Genomic DNA, 23,298 nt, shown 5'->3' with positions numbered 1-23,298 from the left:
TCCTTTGTGGGAGGTGGAGGTCTTAGGGTCTAGATCTTAGGCAGCTTAGGAGCACTGATAAGGGGGTTGGTCTCCTGCAGAAATCGCCGTCCAACACTCTTGTAATCATATGTGCAGTCATGTGTCTCTGCATAGCGGTGGGTGGCGCAGAAGTTGTGACCACACCTAAAAGATTGAAGCAAATATACTTCAGCATATATGCAAAACAAACAAACAACAAACATGTTCTAGAAATATTATTTATCGTATATTCCTCTTTAGACCGAACAGTCAGAAAATAAAAATATATAGTTTCTACATCAGCAAGTAGCATCTGTTTGATGAGGCTGAGGATTGTGAGGCTTTTCTGCGGACTGTCAGCACAGAGTCACATTTCTCACTTCTTTTACTCTGCAGTGACATTTTTTTTTTTTTACTAAAATCCACCTCAATGTGCTTTAATCAGTCTATTAGTAAAAAAGCCACTCTATTAGAGATCCTTTTTTATAGACATTTAATTTATGAGCACTAGCGTTTCTCATTTATTCACAGAACTGCCATCACTTAAGTCTTTTTGAACGCAGAACACAGTGCTCTACCCTTTAAGTGACTCAACATCTACAAGTGGCCAGTGTTAAGAGATTAGAGTTACAAACTGTTGCGTCAGAATCAACGTGTGTGCCCTGGACAAGACCCGAGAGAGAGAAATGATCCACAGCTACGTTTTGGGGTGAACCTTTGATAGAGCTAATAACTTGTGGCAGAACAAGCAGTGAACAGATATGTTTTCACTGGAGGGATGGCGGAGAGACAAAATGACTAACTACAAAAAGACCACTTTCCTCTCAAAGGGGTGCTTCAAGGTCAATACTGACAAACAGGGAGACATTTGATTTAGAGTCAAACATCAAAAGAGTGAGTGCTTGTACCTGCACTCGTAGCTGGTGGCCAGGCCTGTCTTCTTTCCACAGTGGAAGCAGTGCTTTGAGCTCTTCTTCTTGCTGCCTGTGGGAGCCTTCACTGGAGGTAGGTGGTATGCTGGAGTGCCTGAGAGCAGTGGAAACATTTTTATTTGCTTTACAGGAGCCAGTGTGAACCGATTGTCTACTGAAAAAGATTTCTACCATTGCCTAGAATGAATCTCCACAGTCAGTCATGTACACTATGGTAACTTGGCTCACTTCAAAGTATTAAACAACAATTGCCGATGTCTGCACACAGCACAACAGAACATATAGGAAACAGTTCTCATTTTCTATCAGTTCTTTCGGACGAAGCTCTTTGCTTTAATTTGTGCTTATTTAACATTCTACTGACTCGAGCTAGATCCATCACAGTAATCACAAAGTCATAAAAGGTTTGGTAGGCCCAGAATCATATGTCTTACAGTTATGTACACCAAACCATACCTCAACAGTGATGTGAAAGCAGCCATTTTCACTATGTGTTAAAAACCAAAACACCTGTTGTGACACTGCAAACTGGAGCCAGAAATGCAATCTGCTTTTAAGTTTCATTGCACTTCTCTGAAACCTGCCAGCCTTCCCGATGTTACTTTGCCTAAGTTAATATTTTATTTCACTGAGCACAAGGACAGTGTTTTTTATGCAATGTGTGTGCATTATGTCTGCCACCCGGTACCCACAAGAAAAGCATTCTTTAAAATAATCCCTCAAAAACACAGAGTTGAAACACGTCATATTCATGTCTTCTTATCTAGGATTTCTTTGTTAACCCTGACAGTTAATTTAAAGCTTGGTTTATAATAAAGCGTGATTTCTAAAACACTTGCAAGCAATTAGACTACATCAAAGTGTAATAAGTTTGTTCTTGAAATGGTCCAAATAGCTGTCAATCACTGAAGCAGCTTTTGGGAAATAGCTTTACCACTTGAACCATTGCTCTTTGGTAATTTTAGAAAATGTCAGGAAATACACTGTTCATTTCCTAAGGTAGGAAACATCAGTTTATGTCAGCTTGTACCCATGATAATCATGTCGGTGGCAGCATGCACTCTGACTAGGTTTGTGAGCTGCAGGGATACAAGAACATACTGATAAAACTGACAGCTCTGTGATGAAGGTACAGGAAGCTCACTGTCAGGCAGCTAGGTGTGGGATTGGATTTTTATTTGTTTTGTGCACCTTAATCTGCTACTATACAGATATACAGTGGGTTCAGACATTTTTGGACCGATTCACATTTTTTCTTTTGTGTAGCAGACCTAACTTCAATTAGATTTTATATAATGGATGGTTGTTGAACTTGTGTTATTGACTGCTAATACTCATCACATTCAGTAACTACAGACAATCTAATATGTATTTCTGCTCACGCAGCAGTACAATAGGTGGTGCACAGATATAGGTGTTATAATTTTAAGTATTTCAGCTTGTCTGACTTGCTCTTGGTGTTGGTCTCTTCAATTGGTCAGTGGTGTCAGAGGAAAAAGGTTCCAGGATTTTATAGGAGAAGGCGATTTTTGTGAATTTGGCTGTACCTGTACAACAACACATCTCAATTACAGACCAGCTAAAATGTGGTTTACTTTAGGACAGTGTGGTTTCCTCAGAGTTTCCAAGAATATTTCCTGGAAACCACTTAGAGGTAGTAATTATAGGCTAAACAGGTTTTCATTGAAAGAGCTCCATTTTAATTCAACTAAATAATAATTTAACATTAATTTATTATTGGTAACTGTATTCCACTGAACTCAGGAAATGTCTGGGAAATTATAAGGAAATCACAGACTTATAAAATAAAGTGGTACCAAAAAATTCAGATTCAGACTTTGCAGAGACGTTTGGGATTTCCCTAATTTACCTCCACATTATCCAATAATAACAAGGAGAAAATAAGGCAAATGAAAAATAAAATAAAAAAGCAAATAAACAGAACCAAAAACATCACCCAAAAAAAATAAAATCTATACGTATATGCATTCAATTGTTATGCATTTTGCTCAAACTATTATAGAAAAAGATTCCCTGGTCTAGAATTCTTTAATCTAAATGCTACATGCTATTATATCCCTCCCATTCTTATAAACATGAAGACATGGGGGTAAAGGATTGCGCTATAACGTTTCATATTAGAATGAAGTGTCCTGGTAGAAGGAAACATGAATGACGCTGAATGCAGACAGACTCGAACAAAAATAGTCAAAAGCAGACAATCTCATAGTGGATGACTCACTTTTCAGCACCACAACATCAGGCAGATAGAAAAAGCTAATAACAGAATGGATTCAAGTCTGGCTTGAATCCCACTGAAAATATAAAGAGTCTACCAAGGATCCCCATATACTGTACACTGACCAAGTTTACAGGCATCTACACAGAATGAGAAAAACCTGCAGAGCCAAACCCAAAAAGATCAAAAGCAGTAATTACTGCCACATTGGTTGAAAAAGTCCAAATAAGATATGGAGTAAATAAGAAACTCCAGATTTCGTTTTTAATAAACAGAAGCTATCGGTTTAATCATAAACAAAAGAACAAGTGTTATCACTTTTTTAATAGGTCATGGATGTGTGAATACCAGTGTCGGAGAGATGTAGTTTATAGAGGAGCTTGAAAGCTTTTAGATACTTCTCTATTTCTGTATAAATATGACCTAAAACTTGGACAGATTTTAAGAATTAAAGTCCTAAAAGAAAATTAAAGGAAACCAATTAAACAAATAAGACAAAAAGCGTTCACAAACTTTAAGTACCACTGTATTTTGGAAGCCAGTTCAAAAACCTTAAGATTTAATGTATTTATTATACACCTGTTATTAAACACCACCTTCTGTTGTTTGTGATACTGCTGCAGTTGTACAAATAATACATTTTTGAAACCCTTGTGGTGCTTTGTTGTAGGACTCATACAAAATGCACTGAAGGCTTTCAAATAGCAATCTCCGCTCTGTATGTAACTGCACCTTCCAATAGTCATAGTTCAGAACTGTTTGGCTACCATTGGTGCACTATTGCAGTTAACAGCACTTTAAAAATGTAATGCTACATAAGGCTGTGAAGTCCGCACCTGAAATAATCCAATCCAATCAATCCTCTGTAATGCAACAATTTCCTAATATAGTAGTAGTTAACATGAAAGGGTTTGTGTGTCTCTCTTACCCATTCTTCCAAATGAAGTCATAACTCCCCCAGGTGATGCAAGAGTGCTTGTGGCCTGTGAAAACAGCAACATGAAATATTATGTAAGGAAAATGAACAAAAGTCAAGTTAAGAAAAGCAGTGACTCTATATTAAGAATTAACTCTATATCATAAAAGTGAAATATACAAAATATGCACCGAGTTACATAAAGTAAGACCTGTATGCAGCAGGATAAACTGGTCGTTTGAAATGCATAACAATTCTATGGTTTAAGAGAAAGAAAATGCCTAACATACATCATGTTACTTTATACACAACTTCTTGTATCCAGCTTTAAAAGGCACTGACTGGTTTAAATTTTAAGCAAAAACCAGGTTTGTGTAAGGGTACTGCCAATACAATCACTTTTGATATATTAACTGTAAAATCTACGTCATAACATTTCATTACATTCTGTTCATTTAATATTAGTCACAGTATAATTTTAGTAGCTACCAATGGTCTATGTGCTCACCATGTAGGAGGCTGCTGTTCGGTGCAATGGTGACTTTTGTCTGTGTTTAATATCATCATCAAATAGCCTGTTAGTCGGGATGGATGGAAGCCTGGAGACGAGGCTGCCCTGTCCTGTGGCGAGCCCTAGACTCTCTCCAAGGTTGTCCCTACTGCTGGTGTCTGGAGCCCTTGTGGAGAGAGATGCCAAAAGTGCAGAATTTTTCAGAGACCCCAGTGGCTCCTTACAGGCTTGGTTAGCCATCTTAGTGATGCCTCTTGCTTCTCTCTTGGAGATAAGCTCTGGCCTCTTGCCAGGTGACTCCACTTTAACACCATGAAGGCGAGGTGGAGTTGATGAAGTGCAGGGGTGTGGGGATGTGCTGTCTGGCTTTACTTGTGTTGAGGATTGTGCTTGAAAGCTGGACTGTAAACATGAGAGAGTGGAATCAAAAGGCTGAAGCAATGGTCTGGCAGAAGTGGATGGCGAGGTGGAAGGTAATATAGGCGGAGGGCTGATATGAAATGATGTGCCAATCTGTGTCCTATTGACTCTGCTGGTGAGATTATCACTAGCCCCATGTGTCCAAGTACTGAGTGGAGAAGGGGAGAGTGGCAGCTGGTGCTGAGCCCCAACCTCGAGGGGCCGACAACCACCTTCCGGATGGGTGGGCACGTCCACACCCAAAGGTTGGGACAGCTCCCCAAATGGACCTCCAGGTTGTGTTGGTGCCACCAACCCAGTGGATTCCTCTAACAAACCCAGTCCTACTGCTTCCCCTGCAGGATCAACTGGGTCAAAGGTGGCTTCAGATGGGCAACTGGTGCACAGTGGAGGAAGCTGAGGGTACAAACAGTCCCTCATTAACCTGGTGCTACCAATGTCCAAGCGCGAAACTTTGGGAGGAGGCCGTATTTTTGCAAACGGTGGGCATGTCTCCCATGTATCCTCCTCCTGAAGCATGTAACAAGAAGTGGAGGAGAAAGAGGGAGAGGGTCGTCTAGGGATGGACAAGTGGGCAGATGTTGCAGTCGAGGGCACAGAGGGATGAACTGATTCATGGTCAACGATTGGAGGTAGTTGTGTATTAGGTGGCCTAGGGTGGTTGACCTGGGGCAGTGTACGAAGCAGGCGATGATAGTGCCGTGTGTTGGAGGGTCCTAGCGAGCCACCACAGGGATGTGGGCTGATAGGGGGCCGTGGTTTTATCTTTGCAGACTTCTTCGGCTGGAGGACAGAGGAAAATGTCTATTTTTAAAAGCATGTCAACATTTCAATGGTGAGAAAATTTATATTGTGTGAAGGCCACATTTTCACTCTGTTGGTAGAAAAATGTTAATAGGGTTTTATAATTCCAGTAGTTTTCTACCTTTTTGTTAAGATTCATGTCCTCCATCTTTGCTTTAAGCAGCTTCATTTTGTTCATGGTGATAGAGTTCTCAAGGCTCTGCTGTGCAGCTGCAGAACTCTCTCCATCCTCTTCCTCTGCGTACACACTGTACAGTGAGCCCCCACTGGAAAATACAAGAGGTAGAAACAGTTTTCCTATTAGTAATCTAAGAATGCTGTCTTAAAAACAAACAAATAAACAAACAAACAAAAAAGGCAAAGCCAAACAAACATGCTGCAGCTTGGTCTATTAGAAAAGAATCAGTTCACAACCATCACTGAATAATCAATAATATATATTTTTAAATTAACAAGCGTCTTTATCCAGCTGGTTCATTATTATTCTTAACACTTAGAACGTAATGCAATGATCTTGGTTTATGTTTCTGATGTTTATATCACAATATGGTCAGTGTGGACTGTTAGAGCATGGATAGTAGATAATACAATAATTTCGCTAAAAACAACGCAGATATTATGGTAATATCCTAACCTGAGAGATTCAGACAGAGGGGTCAGGGTGCCATCTCCTCTGTCGACCACTCGAAAGAAATTTAGCTGATCACCCTCGCGATAGACCACAAACGTGACCTGCTTGTGGGCCAGGCTTTTCTCCCAACCCTCGTCCTTTGTGCTCTCCATCAAGTCAGCAACCTCTTTGATAGGATCTTCCATGGTTACTGGAAAAAGAAGTCAGAGGTTTCTGTGTTTTAAACCAGAAGAAATATATTTATATAATGTGAAACTACCAATACCCAGCTATCATGTGACTTTGCCATTCATCTATCTTTTCTTACCTCTCCTAGTGTTAATTGGACCTCCCCTCATAGCTAAGACCAGTTTCAGAGTGCAGCCCTCTGCAATGCTGCAAACACAAACTGATGATCAATACAGCAGAATAAGTGAAGAGTATTTTACCCTATTCCCTGGTGCATATACGTCTATTGGGAAAGAAGGGCATCACAGTAGGTTTGCTTAACTTTTAAGGCTGAGAATAGAAGCCCTGATTGAAAATAAACAACACTGCAAAGGTCAGGATGTTTTCCAGATGAACTTAAATGCACAACTGGGAATTCCATTGGAACATTTGTTTCATATGAGCAGATGTTTCATTGCAAATACTAACCCTCTGTTACTCAAACTTCAAAAGCATGCTGCAGTCTGATAGGCGAGCCTGGCAAGATCTCACCAGAGGCTGTTCATGTGGAAAATTAAGTGACAAGCATTCATAACAATACCACCATCTGCAGCCAGCAGAGCACTGGAGGGTGAGGTCTGCATCTCATAAACTGACAAGAGTGGAGGAGCAAGCACTGTAAATATGACCAGTATGTCACTTTTCTCCAGCTGTACATCTCTGGCTCATTTACAATGTCCTGAATTAAATTAAGAATGAGTCACTGCCACAGCAGGAAATGCTTTTAAAGTGCACATACAAATGATTCTAAATGTACACAGCATGTTTTCAAAACACCTTGCTAGTAACTGCTCAAACTTGTTATCCGAGTGATTTTGCCTTGTTGTCAGAGCAGAAAGGTTTGGGAGGAATAGATTTACCCATAGTCATGTAGACAATGTTCATCATCCAGCTCCAGATTGTTCCAGATAAGGTGTTGCTGGGTAACAGGGATACCTTTACAGACAGAGAGAGGGTAGATGAGAAAACCAAAGTTGACAAGGACCTGTTCATATTTCACAGACTAAGTTCACTAATGTGAAGGCGACATGGGCGAGATAGGTATGCAACCAGCAGAAGCATCTACACATCACTAAAGATGATTCATGTGTGCCCTCTAAAGACAGAACTACGTAACTGCTTAAAGGGCAAACCACAGAAAAAATGCATTGTCAAAAGACAACTTTATGGTATCCTAAATAAAGTTATCTGGGTACCATATAAATACAAAAATGTAAGGTTAGCTGGGCTACTATACTGTACATCGATATTTTATCTCATTTTACTGCAGATGAAACTGAAACAATAAGACTCTCTCTCTCTCTCCGTGTGCCCACAGTGAGTGAACCCGCTGACTGGGTTCTGGAGGCGAGTCACTGTTTGTGAGTGAGCATGCAGAGTGGTATGCTCCATCGCAAATACATAAGACTTAGTTGGAACACCTCCTCCCTCAGAGTACAGAGGGCCCTTTCTGAACAAGGCTGAAAACAATTGCAAATATAGATACCTGAAGGTCATCATAATCTACAACAAACCAATCTTTGAGCACAGCTAATTTTAAACTGCTTGAATAAATAACAAACACATTCAATTAATTTAATTTCACCACAAACCACATATCCTAACACTAAACAAATTAAATGTTAATTTAGGGTACCTCCACTGACTCATTTGGGAGACAAGCTGACAGATGAATCCACATATTTGCTGTGGTACCATTTTAGGTATATTCAGCACCACTGTTACTTCTTTCTACAATTTTATAAGTGCATTCACACAGTAGCTCTAATATAGTTTTGTGTTGTGATACAGCATGGCCCACTGGTTATCTCTATGTTGTATCCTCAAGAAGAACAACAACAGACATGCATGCAATGGATCAGAGTGACGTTACACACGCTCACATTACACTGTTGAAGATGAAACATTCAATTCCTGCAGAAAATAGTTCAGATTTAATGCAAATGCACTCTCAGTCCTTCTCAACACTAAGATGTACTGTGGCGGTGCCTGAAACTTGAGTGTAATCCAGCGTTTTCAACTGTTTTGTACAAACTGAAGTATCATGAATAGACTAAATTCAAACACAAAAATTAACTCCCATTTGTAGTCTGTATAATTTCACAAAAGTTAAATGGTCAAGTTTAATAAAAATTATAGAGATTCAATTTAGCCAGATAAACAATCTATCATTTATCATATGGGCACATTTATAGCTCATTCATGCCTTTTTCTGACTGTCACTGGTCAGAACACTTCTCCATTCTTTGGCCAAAAAGTTGCTTGTTTTTTTTACTTGTCAAACTTTTGAAATAAATTTGTTATAGAATTTGATAAATATAGCAAGAATGCGAATAGGTGAATGAGAAGCGGTATAAATTACATTGTGTGCCAGTAAGGTAGAAAAGCGCTATACAAGTGCAGACCACTTCTCCACAAGTTACTGTCAATTTTGAGGGAATACTTTGAGGAAAATGACATCTTTAATCCATTTTGGAATTAGGCTGCAAGATGACAAAATATGGACAAAAGTTAAGTGCTGTGAATACTTTCTGGATGCACCAAATAACAGGATGCAAATACACAGTATTCAATAGAAGCACTCTTATAACTCTTATAAATCATTCCAAAAACTGATACAGCTTAGTGGCTTAATGAGTGGCTAATAAAATATGTACAGTGTTGCTATACATAAGTGAGCTTTATACCTTCCAGTCTCTGGATCTTTGCCTTGACTGAAATGACAGCCTCAAATGGCAAAACGCGAAGCTCAAAACAGGTCCCAGTCAGGGTCTCTATGAAGAGCTCCATAGTGTCATAGAAAGGGAGCTTGTAGTGAAAAGCTCCCACACTGTCGTCATTAAAGAAGGGTGGCTCCTTCCTGTCGGTCATCTTGGCAGGTTGGAAGACACACTTCAGGGAGATCGTGAAATGGGGAGGCTGGCCCAAGATGAGGGAGAGAGGAACAGACACTGCTCACTTGCCTCACGACCATCACACATCATGTAGAACGACAACAGCTGTGAGTAGAAACAAAAGCACTGAATAATTATGTCAACTTTTTAGAAAGTTACATTAGTAGCTTGAACCAGGCGTCTTAAATATATGTGCTTCCCAAAAGGTCAACAATTGTTGATACACAAGCATTTGGCATTCAGTGATGGATCTGTATCTACAAGCTAACATCTGATAGAAAGTCACTTCAGATTGCACATGAATGCACCATTTCAATATACACATGAATTCACATGTATTTTTATGCAGATTGTTTGGCATGCACAGGCCTTTTTTTAGGCTACAAAAATTCTAACTAATAGGAAACACCACATAACACTGGGGGATATTCATGTATTGACTAAGATAACAAACACCTGATAAAGTAGTTTTTTATATAACAGACAAAATGGACCAATAGTAACAAACATAAAATTATATATGCATAGAAAAAAATGTCCTTAAGAGAGAAACTTATATTTAGTATGTTTTAATTTGAGGAACAATGTTTTTTGAAGCACATGTATCAATGGCACCAGGCACATGCAACCTTCTCATGAAATATTCAGTACAGCGTTTAAGTCCCAAGCCAAAAATCAAGAAGATTAGGTGTTGCACAAGGCCACCAGTCACACGAGATCCTATTCCTTATCACAATATTTGACAGATCACTCATGTCACTTTTTACAAAACATACAGTGGCAATAAAAAGTATGTGAATCTTTTTAAATTTTATGGTTTTCTGCATTAATTTGGCATAAATTGTGATCTGATCTTCATCTAAGCATCTCAGCTGTGGATCAGATCTGCATATTGTTTAGGAAGAATTTTAGGCCATTCTTCGAAGCACAACTGCTTCGTTCCATAGCATCTCTATTGGGTTAAGATCCAAAAGGCGGATTTCGTTTTTCTGAAGCCATTCTGTTGTGTTTTGGGTCATTGTCCTGTTGCACCACCCAACTTCTACAGAGTTTCAGCCGACATACATTCTCACATTATCCTGAAAATCTTTTTGACACCTTTGAGACTTGACACACAAAACATTTTGCCAATACTCATGTGCTCTTTGGCAAACTGCAGGTGTGGAGCAATGTTCCTTTTAGTGGTGTTTTTATGTGGGGTTTTTATGGTTGTTCTCAATAAAGACATAAAAGATCTGAAGTTGTTTTGTGTTATTAAATTCGCCACATTATATTTGTTAATACTCTTGACTAAGATGAAGATCACCTCACATTTTATGACATATTAATGCAGAAAATCATGAGATTCCAAAAGGTTGAGATACTTTTTCCTGCTACTGTAATCTACATCATAGACAGTTTAGTTAGATAATGATTTATTTATTCAGAAGAAGTAATACAATTCGACATCCCAAATGTAAAGTATAATTAACACCTGGTGGTTTTGATGTTTTGGTGGACATGGATCAGTATAGAAAACATTTAATGTTGACCATGAATGACAGCAATATTTGCAGACTTGTCAAAAAGCAAATGCTGATCCTGTCCACCACAATATTAAAACCATCATGTTTTATTAATGTTGCAGCTGATTTGTGCAGGTAATTGTTTCTGTCCCAGGAAACAAGTCTATATTCCAGTTTTGAATTATTTTACATATGTCTATTACATATAGTCTATGTATTTTGGAGTATAGTTGTCCAAATATTGCCACACAGGACACTTATAACGCACTAGCCCTTTGAATTGTATTTTTCCAGCTTACAGGAGAAGTTACTGGGCCATGCCTGGAGCTCAAGTAACCTCTCAAGCACACAAACGAGACAAATAACACTGAACACGAACCGTCTGCCCAATAATTGGCCCTCTATTGTTAATAGTTAGTGTTAGAGGCCTGAGGTGTAACGTTACCCAGTCAGACAGACACTTAACGTTAAGGGTTGTCAAAACAGGCCATTCTCTAAAGAAAACGGTTTGGTTGTCAAGTTACACGCCACTCTATGTGCAGATTGTCCCTTACTATATCTAACCTTGACAACTTAGATCTGGTTGACTGCACCAGCACATTAAAACATCCGCTCAGGTCGGCAAAAAACAGACGAGCTCCATCAGCTAACTAGCTGCCTAAACAGCGGGGATGAATGGAGATGGCAATACAATCCCAGCGCCTAACGTTAGCAGAGAAAGGTCACACAAACAGTGTTTAGTTAAGTTAAAACGTCACCTACCATTTTTAACATAGCAGTTTATAACCATTGCATAAGGCTGCTATCGTATTGGTAAAACCTGCTCACCCGTATTAAGTGCATTAATACGGTAGTGAACCCCGTCTAGCCGACGCTGCTAGCGTTAGCTTTCGTTGCCATGTTAGCCAACAACTCAAACAATGGCTACCTTTCTTGGTGCTTGGCTAGCAGGCAGCTAGGCTACATCCGTGGGTTTCAGTCCTGTCCCGTCCGGTGTAGCTGTCGAGGGAAACCTTACGTTGCAAAACGAAGCAACATTTCATCAAGTTAAACCCTAAAAGCTATACACAGAACAAACTGGAGTGTCCGCTGATGGCGGTCGCCGTGGTCTTCTGCTGGCGACATCATCGCACCTGTCAAAGGCGCCTGAACGACACCTTTGTGACTCCGCTTGATCGACAGACAAAAGAACCAATCACCGTTACTGACAAAAGTGGGCGGGGCAACACGTTTTGTCAGAGCCTTGGGTCAAAGGTCGTCACTGCTCTTTACATGAGCTGGGCCCAGAACAAAAACAATAAGATCATATCTAGAAATCTTTATATGTGCGATTATCGTGGGCTAAAATAATAATAATTATTTTTATTTTTTATATTTGGTTGCAGAATTAGTCTTATGTCACATGGGAATGTTAGAAAAATTCAGTATCTTTTTCCAAATGTCTGTTTTCAAACGGCACAATGAGGGCTTTTCATGACAATGACTACACCCTATGGTCTACCATCTCTGCTTTTTTAGTTTTTGGAGCATTATCTTACTTCATAACGTGGAAGCAGAGAGACTTTTTAGCAGACCAGTGGGTTCTCACTACTACGTGAGCAGCTTCCATTGGTCTTTTTTCTTACTTCAATAATACAATAGTAGTATAATAGTAAAAACACTGAGTCTTCATTACTGAAATACTGAAAACTGAAATAAAAAACTGTGTTAATAAACACAGTTGTGAAGTTAAATATCTTTGGAATAGTATTATTACTCATTTCAGATCCCGATCAACATTTAAGTAGACGCATGATGGGAAAAAAGACAAAACAAATAACAAATAATCACGCACATTTCAGATAGCATAAAATATGTCTTTTTAGTTATTAAAAATGAATTTCTTTTTTTTTTTATCACAGCCATAGTTAAGAAATGGATGAATTTCATTTTAATAAAAACATTATGAAAATGCCTAAGACAGTAAGTAAACACTGATTTCTCAAAACCATGATATGGCACAAACCTAAAGACATGGAATCTCAACAGGGCAAAGCCAAGAGATAAACATGTTAAAAAAAACAAACAAAAACAAAAAATAATAATTTCTGCAGGCTTTGAGGCTAAGCATATGATATGCTTATAAAGTGCTATCATGTATAATAAAGATTAACAGCATATAATCACTGTTACATAATATGATCTGATGCCAAGATGATTTTGGAAATGCTGTGAGAAGATGATTGGAATCATTGTAATTTGAGTCTTTCTCGGCCAAAAAATAAGCCACAGTATTTATATGAATTTATATGAATAAATACTCCATCAACAATGCATCCAAACTATGTTTTCACGATTCAAATGACAAAAGAATTAATCCACAATTGTACAAATCTGTCTACTCAAAAACAACAGTTCAGTTCCCACCAAGAGCATTAAGTGGGTCATCAAATATGTTGTTTGAATCTGCTGCTGTACTGGTCCCCTGCGGGGGTGGCGGTTTCTTTGATTTTTGGGGAGCCTTTGTCACCGGTTTTACTGTGCTTGGTGAGAAGATGTCATCTTTAAAAAACGGAGAGGTAGACACATTATTCAAACAAATAATCATATAAACAAGTTAAGTCCACAGACAAACTGTATCAAAAGTGTGCATTTTAAACATGTCTGTCTTCATGCATTTTATTGGTGCTTACCCATGTCATCATCAAATATAGACTTGGTCTCTCCTTTTGTCTTAGATTTTTGTTTGGGTTTTATAGTGTCTGTCAAGTCAGTGAAAATGTCTATGTCGTCGTCAAACAAACTGGAATCAATGGTCTTCTCTTTTTGCTTCTTGTGAGCTTTAGGCACAGTGGCTACTTCATCCTGCGAACACAGAGATAAAACATATTCATATCATGTCTTAGATTAAACATTGTGCTGCAACAATCAATATAAAATAAAAATACCTGGAAGATGTCCTGCTTTGAAAAACTACTGCTGTTCTTAATTTCTTTACTACTTGTGGATGAGGGAGTGGAGCTGTTGCTCACTCCAAAGATGTCTTCATCATCTTCTTCTTCTTCCAAAAAGGTCGGTGCCTTGGCTTTTTTAGTAGTTGACCTTGGCTTGACCTTTTGGAAAAGATCATCAGTGTTGTCATCAAAAATGGATGGGAGTGTGCTTTTGTCTTCATCTTTCTTCAGTCCCACCCCGCTACTGGCCTGAGGTTTTGCAGTCTTGGTAGTCTGTGTGGTGGACGGTCTGTTAGTGACTGAGGTGGCAAACAGACTATCAGAGCCAAATAGGTCGTCTTCATCAGAAGATGGCAGCACCTTGGTAGTGACGTTGTCCTTACTAGAGTCTCTTTTTTCAGTGTCCGTGGAAACTGGAAGTGTCAATACAGAGGGCCTGAAGGAGATTTCTGAAGGTGAAGGTTGAGAAGGTGAAGACGAAGGCAAGGCTGTGGGTTCAGCCGAGTTTAGTAGTGTGGGACTGGGTTGCATTTGTTTGGACTTGACTGGTGAAGGTAAAACTAAACCAGACAGACTGGGATTTGGCCCAGGATCATCTCTACCAAGCGTCTCTTCTTTATCTTCCACAGATCTTTGGGCAGCTTGCTGCCTTGCAGCTCTGGACTGGGGTCTCCGATGTGCAGAACCTTTGGCACGACTCTGCATGACAAAAGATTTGCTCACAAAACACGCCAGAAATAAAAGCAATGGAAAAGTAACTAAAATAAAAACACCCAGGTGCAAAAAACCCACCTTGTGTACACTCTGCAGTATCGAAATTTGGACTGGGGTGTCAAAACTCACTCCTCCCTCACTATCTGTCTGGGTTCCAATTGGAGTTGTGGCAGGGCTGGGACTCAGACTGGAGCTGGACACCCCAGAAGAAGAACTTGGAACCATGCTGGGGGCAGCGCCAGGAAGCAACGCAGCAGGGTTGATCATCAGATTTGCCTGAATGTAAAAAGAACAAATGGACCAATGTAACATTTATCAAGATGAAAAAAATATCATGGATTGTGAGCGCTAACTTCTATTTGACAGTATGTTTCCAAGCAATAGATTATTTAGAAGAAAATGAGAAACCAAAACTGTGGATGAAAATGAGGCGAGAGGGGATGCAGGAGTAACATCTAGTGAAACTAAAAGTAAGAGAAAGCTACTTCTTCCTGTTTGATAAAGTCAAATCAAAACTGAACGAGATGTTCACTTTGATACTTATGCTACTGTATTTCAGTAAGGTTTTCAAGTTGGAATCGAAAAAATCCAGATAAAAGAAACCTTAAGCACGAAAGTATGTAAGTGGGAATAGAAAAGTCAGACAGAAATGCAAGGAATGAAGATTTCTGATTAAGTAAATACAAACAAAAAAAATTACTTGAAGTTTCCCAATCCTTGATGAGGAATCTTTAGGTTTAACAGGGCTTGGTGCAGGTTTCTGTATGGTCAGATTACAGCAGGATCAGAATTGTATCCCATTAAGACATTTATTGTTCTATCATATCTGATAGCAACAACACTGTTTTTAAAACGGGTAATACAAAAAAAAAAAAAAAAAAAAAAAAAAAAAGCATAAAAAACCGCTATTGCCTCCAAACAGTGATAAATAAAGTTGCCGTTTATACTTTTAGTAGGCTCACCTGAATCTCTGAAACAGGCTCTGGACTTGCTAGTGGTGCTCTTTCACTAGATTTACTGGGCTTCTCTGCAACTTTCTAAAGAGAAAAATATACGAGAAAAAGCAAGAGAGATTAAATTTACCCTGCGGATATAAAACTAACTTAAGTTCTAAGTTTTACATTTAACTTTTCAAATTTAAGTTTCTGTTTAATACACAAAAATAATGAAAGAGTAATCCAGTCCAATCTATTAGCTACCGGAGGAGGAGCCTTTGGCTTGGTAGAGCTGAAGAGGTCATCCTCATCATCATCTGCAAACAGACTTTGTGTTGTTGGCTTCACTGAGCTGAGCTTGGAGCTCTAAAAAATAAACATAGTCATGTATCCTTAGCATCTGGTTGAGTAAAACATGTCACTTATAAAAGCAAATGTGTGACTATATCTAATATACTGACCGCAGCTTTCCCTGAGGTGGCAAAGAGGTCAACATCTGGGTCATTGTCTTTCTGTTGTGTCTGACTGAACAGTAGTTCCTCGTCTTGGAACACACCGGTGCTTTTCGTTTGTGGCCGATCCTCTGAGGCCTGCAAAAATAAACAGAGATGCATTTTAATATAACTGCAGGGGAAACAATGACACCAAGTCAATTCTTCACATTATTCACAGATTTCCTGTAAGCCATACACACCTTTTTGGCTGTGGATTTGCTGGGTGTGAATATTGGATCATTCCAACCTGATTCATCTTCCTCCACGTTGTCAAACAGGCTAACAGCGTTTGTTTTGACTTTCTCTTCCTTCTTCTCCACCTTCTTAACATTTGGTGGTGTGCTGTCCTTGGAAAGCAAGCTGTCATCATTGTCGTCTTCATCCAATGGGCTCTTTGTCAGCTTGTTGGCAAGAACATCAATGCCTCCGAAGAGACTGACAGCTCCAACGGGCTTCTTTTTATTTTCACTTTTCTCTGGAGATGACGATGATGCTGGGAGCGTCTCAGGGGTCTTAGCTGATAGCTTCTCTTGCTCTGAAGGTTTGCCCTCTGCTGCTGATCTAGAAACTGCTACCTCTTCCGATTTTTCTGACGGCGAGGGCAAATGAGAGGCAACAGCAGGTGTCTGAGGAATACAGGTTCATAATCTCATTGTGGGAGATAACGCAAATCAAATGGCTTAATAAAACTGTCTATTGTGGACTCCAGTTTTAAATGTCGCTGTTGTTGACAAACCCTTGAAGCCGACTTGAGTTTCAATTTGATATTTTCTCTTTAATTGAAGAGGAAATATCTAATTAGATCAACAGCTCATCTTAGGGGCCAGGAAAATTAGTAAGGGCACTGGCAGCAAGCTTCAAAACATGACTGTGTTTTCATGAGAACTGTGAAGCACTCACTTTAACAGCTGGGGCGGGTTTGTTGACAGCAGCTTTGATGCCAAAGAGAGCCCCTTTATCATCATCCTCATCCTCATCTTCGAACAACAGAGCAACTCTCTGAGGCTTTTTCTCACTATATAAAAAGTGACAGAACAAGAGGACAAATATGAAGTTCTGGAGCTACAATATCTCAAAAGTGTACTTTATTCAGTACAGTATGATGAAAATTGTTTAAATGTATTTTTGCAGTAAGCAGGCATATGTTTGCAGTGTTCCACCATCGAGAAAAATACCTTGACTCTTTTGTTGGAGCGAACAGGTCATCATCATCGTCGTTAAAGAGGCTGCTCTTTTGAGAGGTTTTGGCACTGGGGAGACTGGAGGGGGCACTGGCACTGGCCTTCATCCCTCCTGTCTTGGTCTCTGGCTTTGTTGCACTAGTTTGGGGACTTAGCCACTGGTCCTGTTATTCAACAGTTCAGTCAACACATCATGTTGTACGTTCAGTTAAATACTGTTACCAAGAAGAAAAGAAGAACCCTTTAAAAGACCTTACCTCATCATCACTGAAGAGGGAGCTGGACACACCCTTACTTGGTTGTGGTGTGGTGGCTTTACCTTGATGAGGTTTTGCTTTAGATTTAGCAGCAGATGCAAACAGATCCTGAAATATACAGAACAATTAGATAAAGATTATTGTAATTCACAGTAAAAACAAGCCTATCCTAATTCAGTTGCAAGTAAGATATCTTTTTTTCCCACCTCTTCTTCCTCATCATCAAATAACGACAAAGCCTTGCTAGTTTTGCTAAGACTTGTAGGTTCAGGTTTAGACTGACTCTTGGGGATGGTTGGAAATACCTGTGGAAGGCAAATACATGTACAATTAAAATAAATGTATATATTTTATATCATTGTTATTCATTTTTACCAATCCAGAGAACTAACTTGTGTATCTTCATCATCAGAAAAGAGACTTCTGGTCTGTGGTTTCTGTGGAGTTTGCCAGGTGCCAGGTTTTTCTGTATCTGGAGCAGGCCCATTCTTGAACACAGATGTGAAAAAAGAATATAAAATACTGATGCAGAGAAAAGCATCTGTCAACAGGAAAGCAGGCCAGCAGTATACTCCAAACAAAATATTACACACCGGGCAAAGATCAATTTACTGACTGGAACTTTGTCTCTTCATTTATTGGCACCTATGCCTCACAAATGGGGTTGTTAATCATTACAGAGCCAAGTGACCTCAAAACAAATAGGAAATATAAAGCTACACTAAAACCTGTTCATAACTGAAAATACAATGTGGCCTACAACCGCTTGAAGGGGATTTGCCCTATGCAAGCTGTTTTTGGTTTAAAATCTGCCATTTTGTCTGTGAAAATAATAGACTGATTTATTCAGACCTCCTCAGATTTCTCCGATTCCTCGCTCGTAGATGGTTGCCGCTTTTTCAGGCCTTCACTAAGCAAGGTTTTAGTGCCAGGGCCAAACATGGAGATGGCACCTGCCGGCATCTAAAAACAACAAATCACCAATTATGAATTCTTCAACATGCCACAAAACATTATATAGATATACCAAACAAAACATGTAATTCATACAGCTGTTAACATTGTGAGGCGCACATGTTGATCTTTACATTACCTTTTTGTCGGGCGGTTTGCCTTGCTCTTCCACTACCTCCTTTTTGCTCTGAGCTGGAGGTGGCGCACTGAACTTTTCACTGAATATGTCACCGTCATCATCATCTTCATCAAATAGGTCAACAACTTTCTTGGGTTTAGGTTTATCTTTAGCTGAAAAAGAAATCAAAACACCCAACACACAATTCAAGAGTGAGGATCCCACGTGAACAAGGACTGTAGCAGTGAAGTGGGCATTCTCACACACTTACCAGAGTCAGATGTTTTCAGAGTTTTACCACTAAAAAAGTCTTCATCCTCATCATCATCAAACAGCCCACCTCCTCCTGCGCCAACACCAGCTCCTGTAGAAACCTGTTTGGAGGCCGCACTGGTCTTGGGAGCTGGAGTTCCATTCTCTTTAGTCTCAACTGACGCAGGGTCGTTTCCTGAACTAAATAGGTTGTTATCTGTGGAGAGAAAGTTATTCAGTTTGTTTGAGGATGTTGAAGCAGATAAAGACGTGATATTACATGTCATTAAAGTAACTGCTACTACCTGGGAATATTGAAATTCCACCTGGTGAAATCTTCTTTCCAGGTTTTCCAGTTTCTTGGACACAAAAGTAAAGTTATGTATAAATATCTGCTAGTCCGCATTTTATCTATGCACATTTAATCTATACCTCTATCTTACCTGCAGTTTGAGCTGTGCTTCTTGTGCTTTCATGTAGTGTTTTTTTCTCTTCAGACTCCGGGCGTTTTGATGCCTCAGAGAAAAGATCGCCCTGAGTACAATAAAGCACAAATTAAATCTAACAGCAGTCTGAGACTTAGGGAGCACTGACATCATCATCATTTAGTTACACGTACCTCATCATCATCATCATCAAACAGGCCTTTCCCACCACTAAAGAGGCCACCTTTCCCTCCAAACGTGGAGAAGTCGTCATCCTCCATCTTTGGGGGTTTAAACATGTCATCACTATCCTCGTCAGCTGCTGTTACAATATACACAAACAGCAATGAGCTAAATATTGGGAACAGTGAGCCTGCTTTGGAAAGAACTAAACAAACCAAAAAAGCATGGATTACACTGATCATGAATGAAAGTTCATCAAGTTCCTACCCTGTGGCTTTGCAGCTTTTGATGCTTTCCTGCTTTTACTTTTCTTCTTAGATGTCAATGCTTCAAAAAATGACATGATAGCAAGAGTAGAAAGAAAAAACCCATAAGCATGCACATGCAGTGATGGCACTCACTCAAATGCAAACGTTGATGATTTTACTAAAATTAAATATGAAGAGTATATTCGAAGAACAAACTGAAATTTCAAAGTGACTGATAATTAATGTGATAATGATTGACTCTGAGAACTTACATGCGTGATCTCCCTCTGGCTTGCTAACTGGTTCACCTTTGATTCGGGCTGCCAGCTCATCAGCAAAAGATGAAGGGCCTGTATTCTAAATGTGACATAAAAGCAACGGCAGTTTTTATATCTGTTTTTTTTTTTTTTTTTTTTGTATCTGAATGATTTCAAATTAGAATTAAAATTAATTCACTTAAAAAATGCCTCCACACTAGTCAGTTATAGTTTTTGCATGAGCACAAATATACCTTTGAGTCTTCATCATCATCATCATCATCATCATCATCATCATCCTTGTCTGACTCTCCAAATATGTCAGAATCCTCATCCTCCTCTTCATCATCATCATAGCTCATCATGGATGATTTCTAGGCGAGTTTGCAAGGAGAATCCAAAATTATAAACCATAAAGTATAATCTTTGATATTCTGGGCAAACAGATATCTAGCTTACCTTCTTAATATTGGTGTGAGCTTCATTCTCCTCCGTATTAAAGTCATCATCTGAATGCTGTAACAAATAAATAAATGCAATGCAACTTTGGGTTTTCTTGTCTAACATACAAAGAAAACTGTGAAAGAGGAAGGGTCTTACGTCTGCTTCTTTGCCATCTTCGCTCTCAATTACACTGTCTCTGTCACTATCAACTGACATTTCTGCAAGAGAATCATACACATACATTCAAATCAAAAAACACTATAATGTACAAGAGCTGTGATGTGATTCCTCAAGAAGCAGCTGTGTGTTTAATACCATCACTAGAGAGGTCACCAAGTCCAACATCCTCTTGTTCCATGAAGGGCTGGGAACCAATCAGATATGGAAGCGGTCTGTCCACATAAAGATCCTAAAAACAAGCAACAAACAGACACACAGGATAGAGTCAATCATGAGAAGACACATTAGCACATGCATTTCTATGATTTAAGATTAAAAGCACACCTTGGGCTCTAGGATGGCCTCCACTCTATCAGTGATCTCCTCGTCCTCTGAGTCTGAGTTTCCTGCTTTGATGTCCAGGTGCTCAAACGCAGACTCCAGGACCCTCAACCCATAATTCACGGCTTCCTGCATTTTAGGGATCAACTCTGCCTCTTTCTGCTCTCGAGTCTTCTCCTTAAGGGGAAAAGACAGTCAAATGAAATTGCAAGGATTGCGTGTGAGTAATATAGCCACATTATCCTGGAAATAACATTTTTCAGTTTTATACTAGTTGGCGTTTGATGAATTATATGTACTGTACCTGCTCATGCTGCTTCTCCAAAGCATCAGTCTTAGTTACAGTTTCTTCTACATCTTCATCATATACTCTCTGCAACAGCAACAAGACAAACCACAAGATGTTCAGCTGATAAGTGCAAGATACCAGATGAGATATTTTTCTCAGAGTAAATAACATATCTTAATGATTCAAACTGGAATTACAAATCATTCAGTCACAATTTGCTACTCTAGTTTGGATTTAGATTTCAGCTCAGATAAACCTTTAAGTCCTCATGATCATCGTGCTTATCTGGCTATACAAATCTATGATATAACAAGTAATACTAAAACACAAGAAAACAATCAATGTATACATTACATTTTCTATAAACTGTGTATTGGAGAGCATGAGAAAATCGTTAAAGACAGAATGCAAGCAGCTGTCTGTGGCCTTGGTGTCCCGGATTAGACTATCCAACTGCTTTTCAATCTCATGTGTTTTTGACAGCATCCTCTGGGAGAAGTCTTGGAGAAACAGAAAGAGCTATGGAGAGAGAGGAGTCGCAGCGTTACTTTCACTAAACCAAAGTAGAACATATACTCACACTGTTCAGATATCTGCTGCTTTTCTGCAGCATTTCTCTGACAGTCTGAGAAAAATATGAGGATCAGTGACATTTCTGAATTACCCCCGAGTCAGCTGCCAAGGACCAGCTGGCACTGTTCTGACGCATCTCTTCAAGTGTCCAAGGTCGCTCCCAAATCGGAGCTCCTTTCTCTGACTGTTCACTCCTACTGAGTCCATTTGGCATTCCCTCCGGCATCGCACTCATCTGCAATTAGATCACCAAATAATGAATAATTCAGAAGAGCTTTTAAACATTTGTCATTAAAAAAGCTGCTCAGATATCTGCTTTGATTTGCAAAGTTCAACCAGTCTTCCAGAGATAGTTTGAATGTAAAATCTGTTTTTAGCAACTTTGTATGGCTGCAACGAGAGGTCAGATTGGTTGCATTATTTCCAAAGCCCAAAGCAAAAAGTGGAGTGATAATACCGTATAATAATAATACAGACACCGAAGTTTGTAACAACTCCTAAGGCGCAATTACAGTTGTTACAGTAAAAATTTTATTGGTTCAGTGGTTCAAGTTAAACTTAGATACAATAGCTGAAATTAAACTAAATATGAGAGGACATGGCATTTCTCTGTAAAACATCAACAAGGCCAGGTATACCACACATGATGCCTCCCACCAAATAAACCAACCAAGCAACTACTGAACCACTTGCCTCTGGTAGATGGTTGAACAACGCACCACTTGTATTTATATAACTTATAGGATGTGTTCCTGTTGTCCATGCTACGTTACTGTGTTTGTCAGTACTCATACTTTTGGATGAGCATTTCGATCTGTGATAAAAGCAGCAATACATTGCACAGGTTATCGTGGGTATAGCTTCTGAGTTCACGGTCAGATTCAATGCTAACAGAGAAGACCACAAATAAATAGCTGGCACAATACGTTTTAATCATCTGAGCTCTTGCTCATGAGAAGAAGGCTGTCTGTCTGTCTGCATGCTAAATAGTGGCTTTAGCATGCTACATGTTCTTTTAAACTTGCAACATTACCTTCCTTTCACTAACTAATGTGGCTTAGTATTACTGTAACACTTGCGACACAGCAAGCTAGCCTTGGTTTAGCAATGGCGTTACAAATTTGCGGAAGACAACCTGTTGCGTTCGTATAAAGTTGCCCAAAAAATATTTCCTCTTACGAACTTTCACAATCAAATAGATTTACTTCAGGAAAAGAAAGCGGGGTGCTGTTTGGTTAGCAGCTAGCTCAACATAGCTAGCCAACACTATCGTTAGCTTCAGCTGTTCTAAGTAAAGCGGAATAATTTATCAACCCATATTTAAGAGCTTGCGTGCTTACATTGAATATCTGTGGTGAAGTGCTGTCCACGGCGGTCAACTACGGTCATAAACGACGTAAAAACAAAGATCGATTATGCTAAATGTGGCCTTTCCCTCACTGGTCTTCTGACAGGTCAGCCATGTTCTGTCTGCAGACAGT

The 23,298-nt window shown here is 39.3% G+C and overlaps 2 protein-coding genes across 5 annotated transcripts; both read right to left on the bottom strand.

Moving 5' to 3' along the window:
• zfand4 (zinc finger, AN1-type domain 4) lies at positions 1 to 12,217 on the bottom strand. The gene is made up of 10 exons (XM_026356148.1): positions 11,988 to 12,217; positions 9,348 to 9,659; positions 7,521 to 7,596; positions 6,761 to 6,828; positions 6,457 to 6,643; positions 5,944 to 6,088; positions 4,596 to 5,801; positions 4,100 to 4,154; positions 909 to 1,026; positions 1 to 165 (listed from the first exon to the last, which is right to left on the bottom strand). The coding sequence occupies exons 2-10, from the start codon at positions 9,529 to 9,531 to the stop codon at positions 30 to 32; spliced, it is 2,175 nt and encodes a 724-aa protein (XP_026211933.1). The 5' UTR covers positions 9,532 to 9,659; positions 11,988 to 12,217; the 3' UTR covers positions 1 to 29.
• A 749-nt stretch (positions 12,218 to 12,966) lies between these two features.
• On the bottom strand, positions 12,967 to 23,294 carry washc2c (WASH complex subunit 2C). 4 transcript variants are annotated; one of them, XM_026355149.1, is made up of 31 exons: positions 23,158 to 23,294; positions 21,909 to 22,052; positions 21,599 to 21,763; positions 21,260 to 21,328; positions 20,959 to 21,132; positions 20,770 to 20,863; positions 20,611 to 20,672; positions 20,470 to 20,526; positions 20,265 to 20,384; positions 20,026 to 20,110; positions 19,773 to 19,832; positions 19,517 to 19,644; positions 19,341 to 19,431; positions 19,203 to 19,256; positions 18,917 to 19,114; positions 18,667 to 18,818; positions 18,426 to 18,536; positions 17,966 to 18,061; positions 17,780 to 17,878; positions 17,574 to 17,681; positions 17,311 to 17,480; positions 17,036 to 17,150; positions 16,336 to 16,761; positions 16,103 to 16,231; positions 15,906 to 16,007; positions 15,669 to 15,743; positions 15,407 to 15,466; positions 14,785 to 14,982; positions 13,987 to 14,691; positions 13,732 to 13,903; positions 12,967 to 13,600 (listed from the first exon to the last, which is right to left on the bottom strand). In XM_026355149.1, the coding sequence occupies exons 2-31, from the start codon at positions 22,050 to 22,052 to the stop codon at positions 13,455 to 13,457; spliced, it is 4,365 nt and encodes a 1,454-aa protein (XP_026210934.1). In that variant the 5' UTR covers positions 23,158 to 23,294; the 3' UTR covers positions 12,967 to 13,454. The 4 variants fall into 4 exon arrangements, with proteins under 4 accessions (XP_026210934.1, XP_026210935.1, XP_026210937.1 ...); XM_026355150.1 differs by having other exon boundaries at positions 19,341 to 19,433; positions 19,522 to 19,644; XM_026355152.1 differs by having other exon boundaries at positions 19,517 to 19,641.
• Between the last annotated feature and the right edge of the window lie 4 nt (positions 23,295 to 23,298).

Source organism: Anabas testudineus, chromosome 15 (assembly GCF_900324465.2).
Source record: "Anabas testudineus chromosome 15, fAnaTes1.2, whole genome shotgun sequence".
NCBI lineage: Eukaryota > Metazoa > Chordata > Actinopteri > Anabantiformes > Anabantidae > Anabas > Anabas testudineus.
This window is presented reverse-complemented; position numbering and strand designations above follow the sequence as displayed.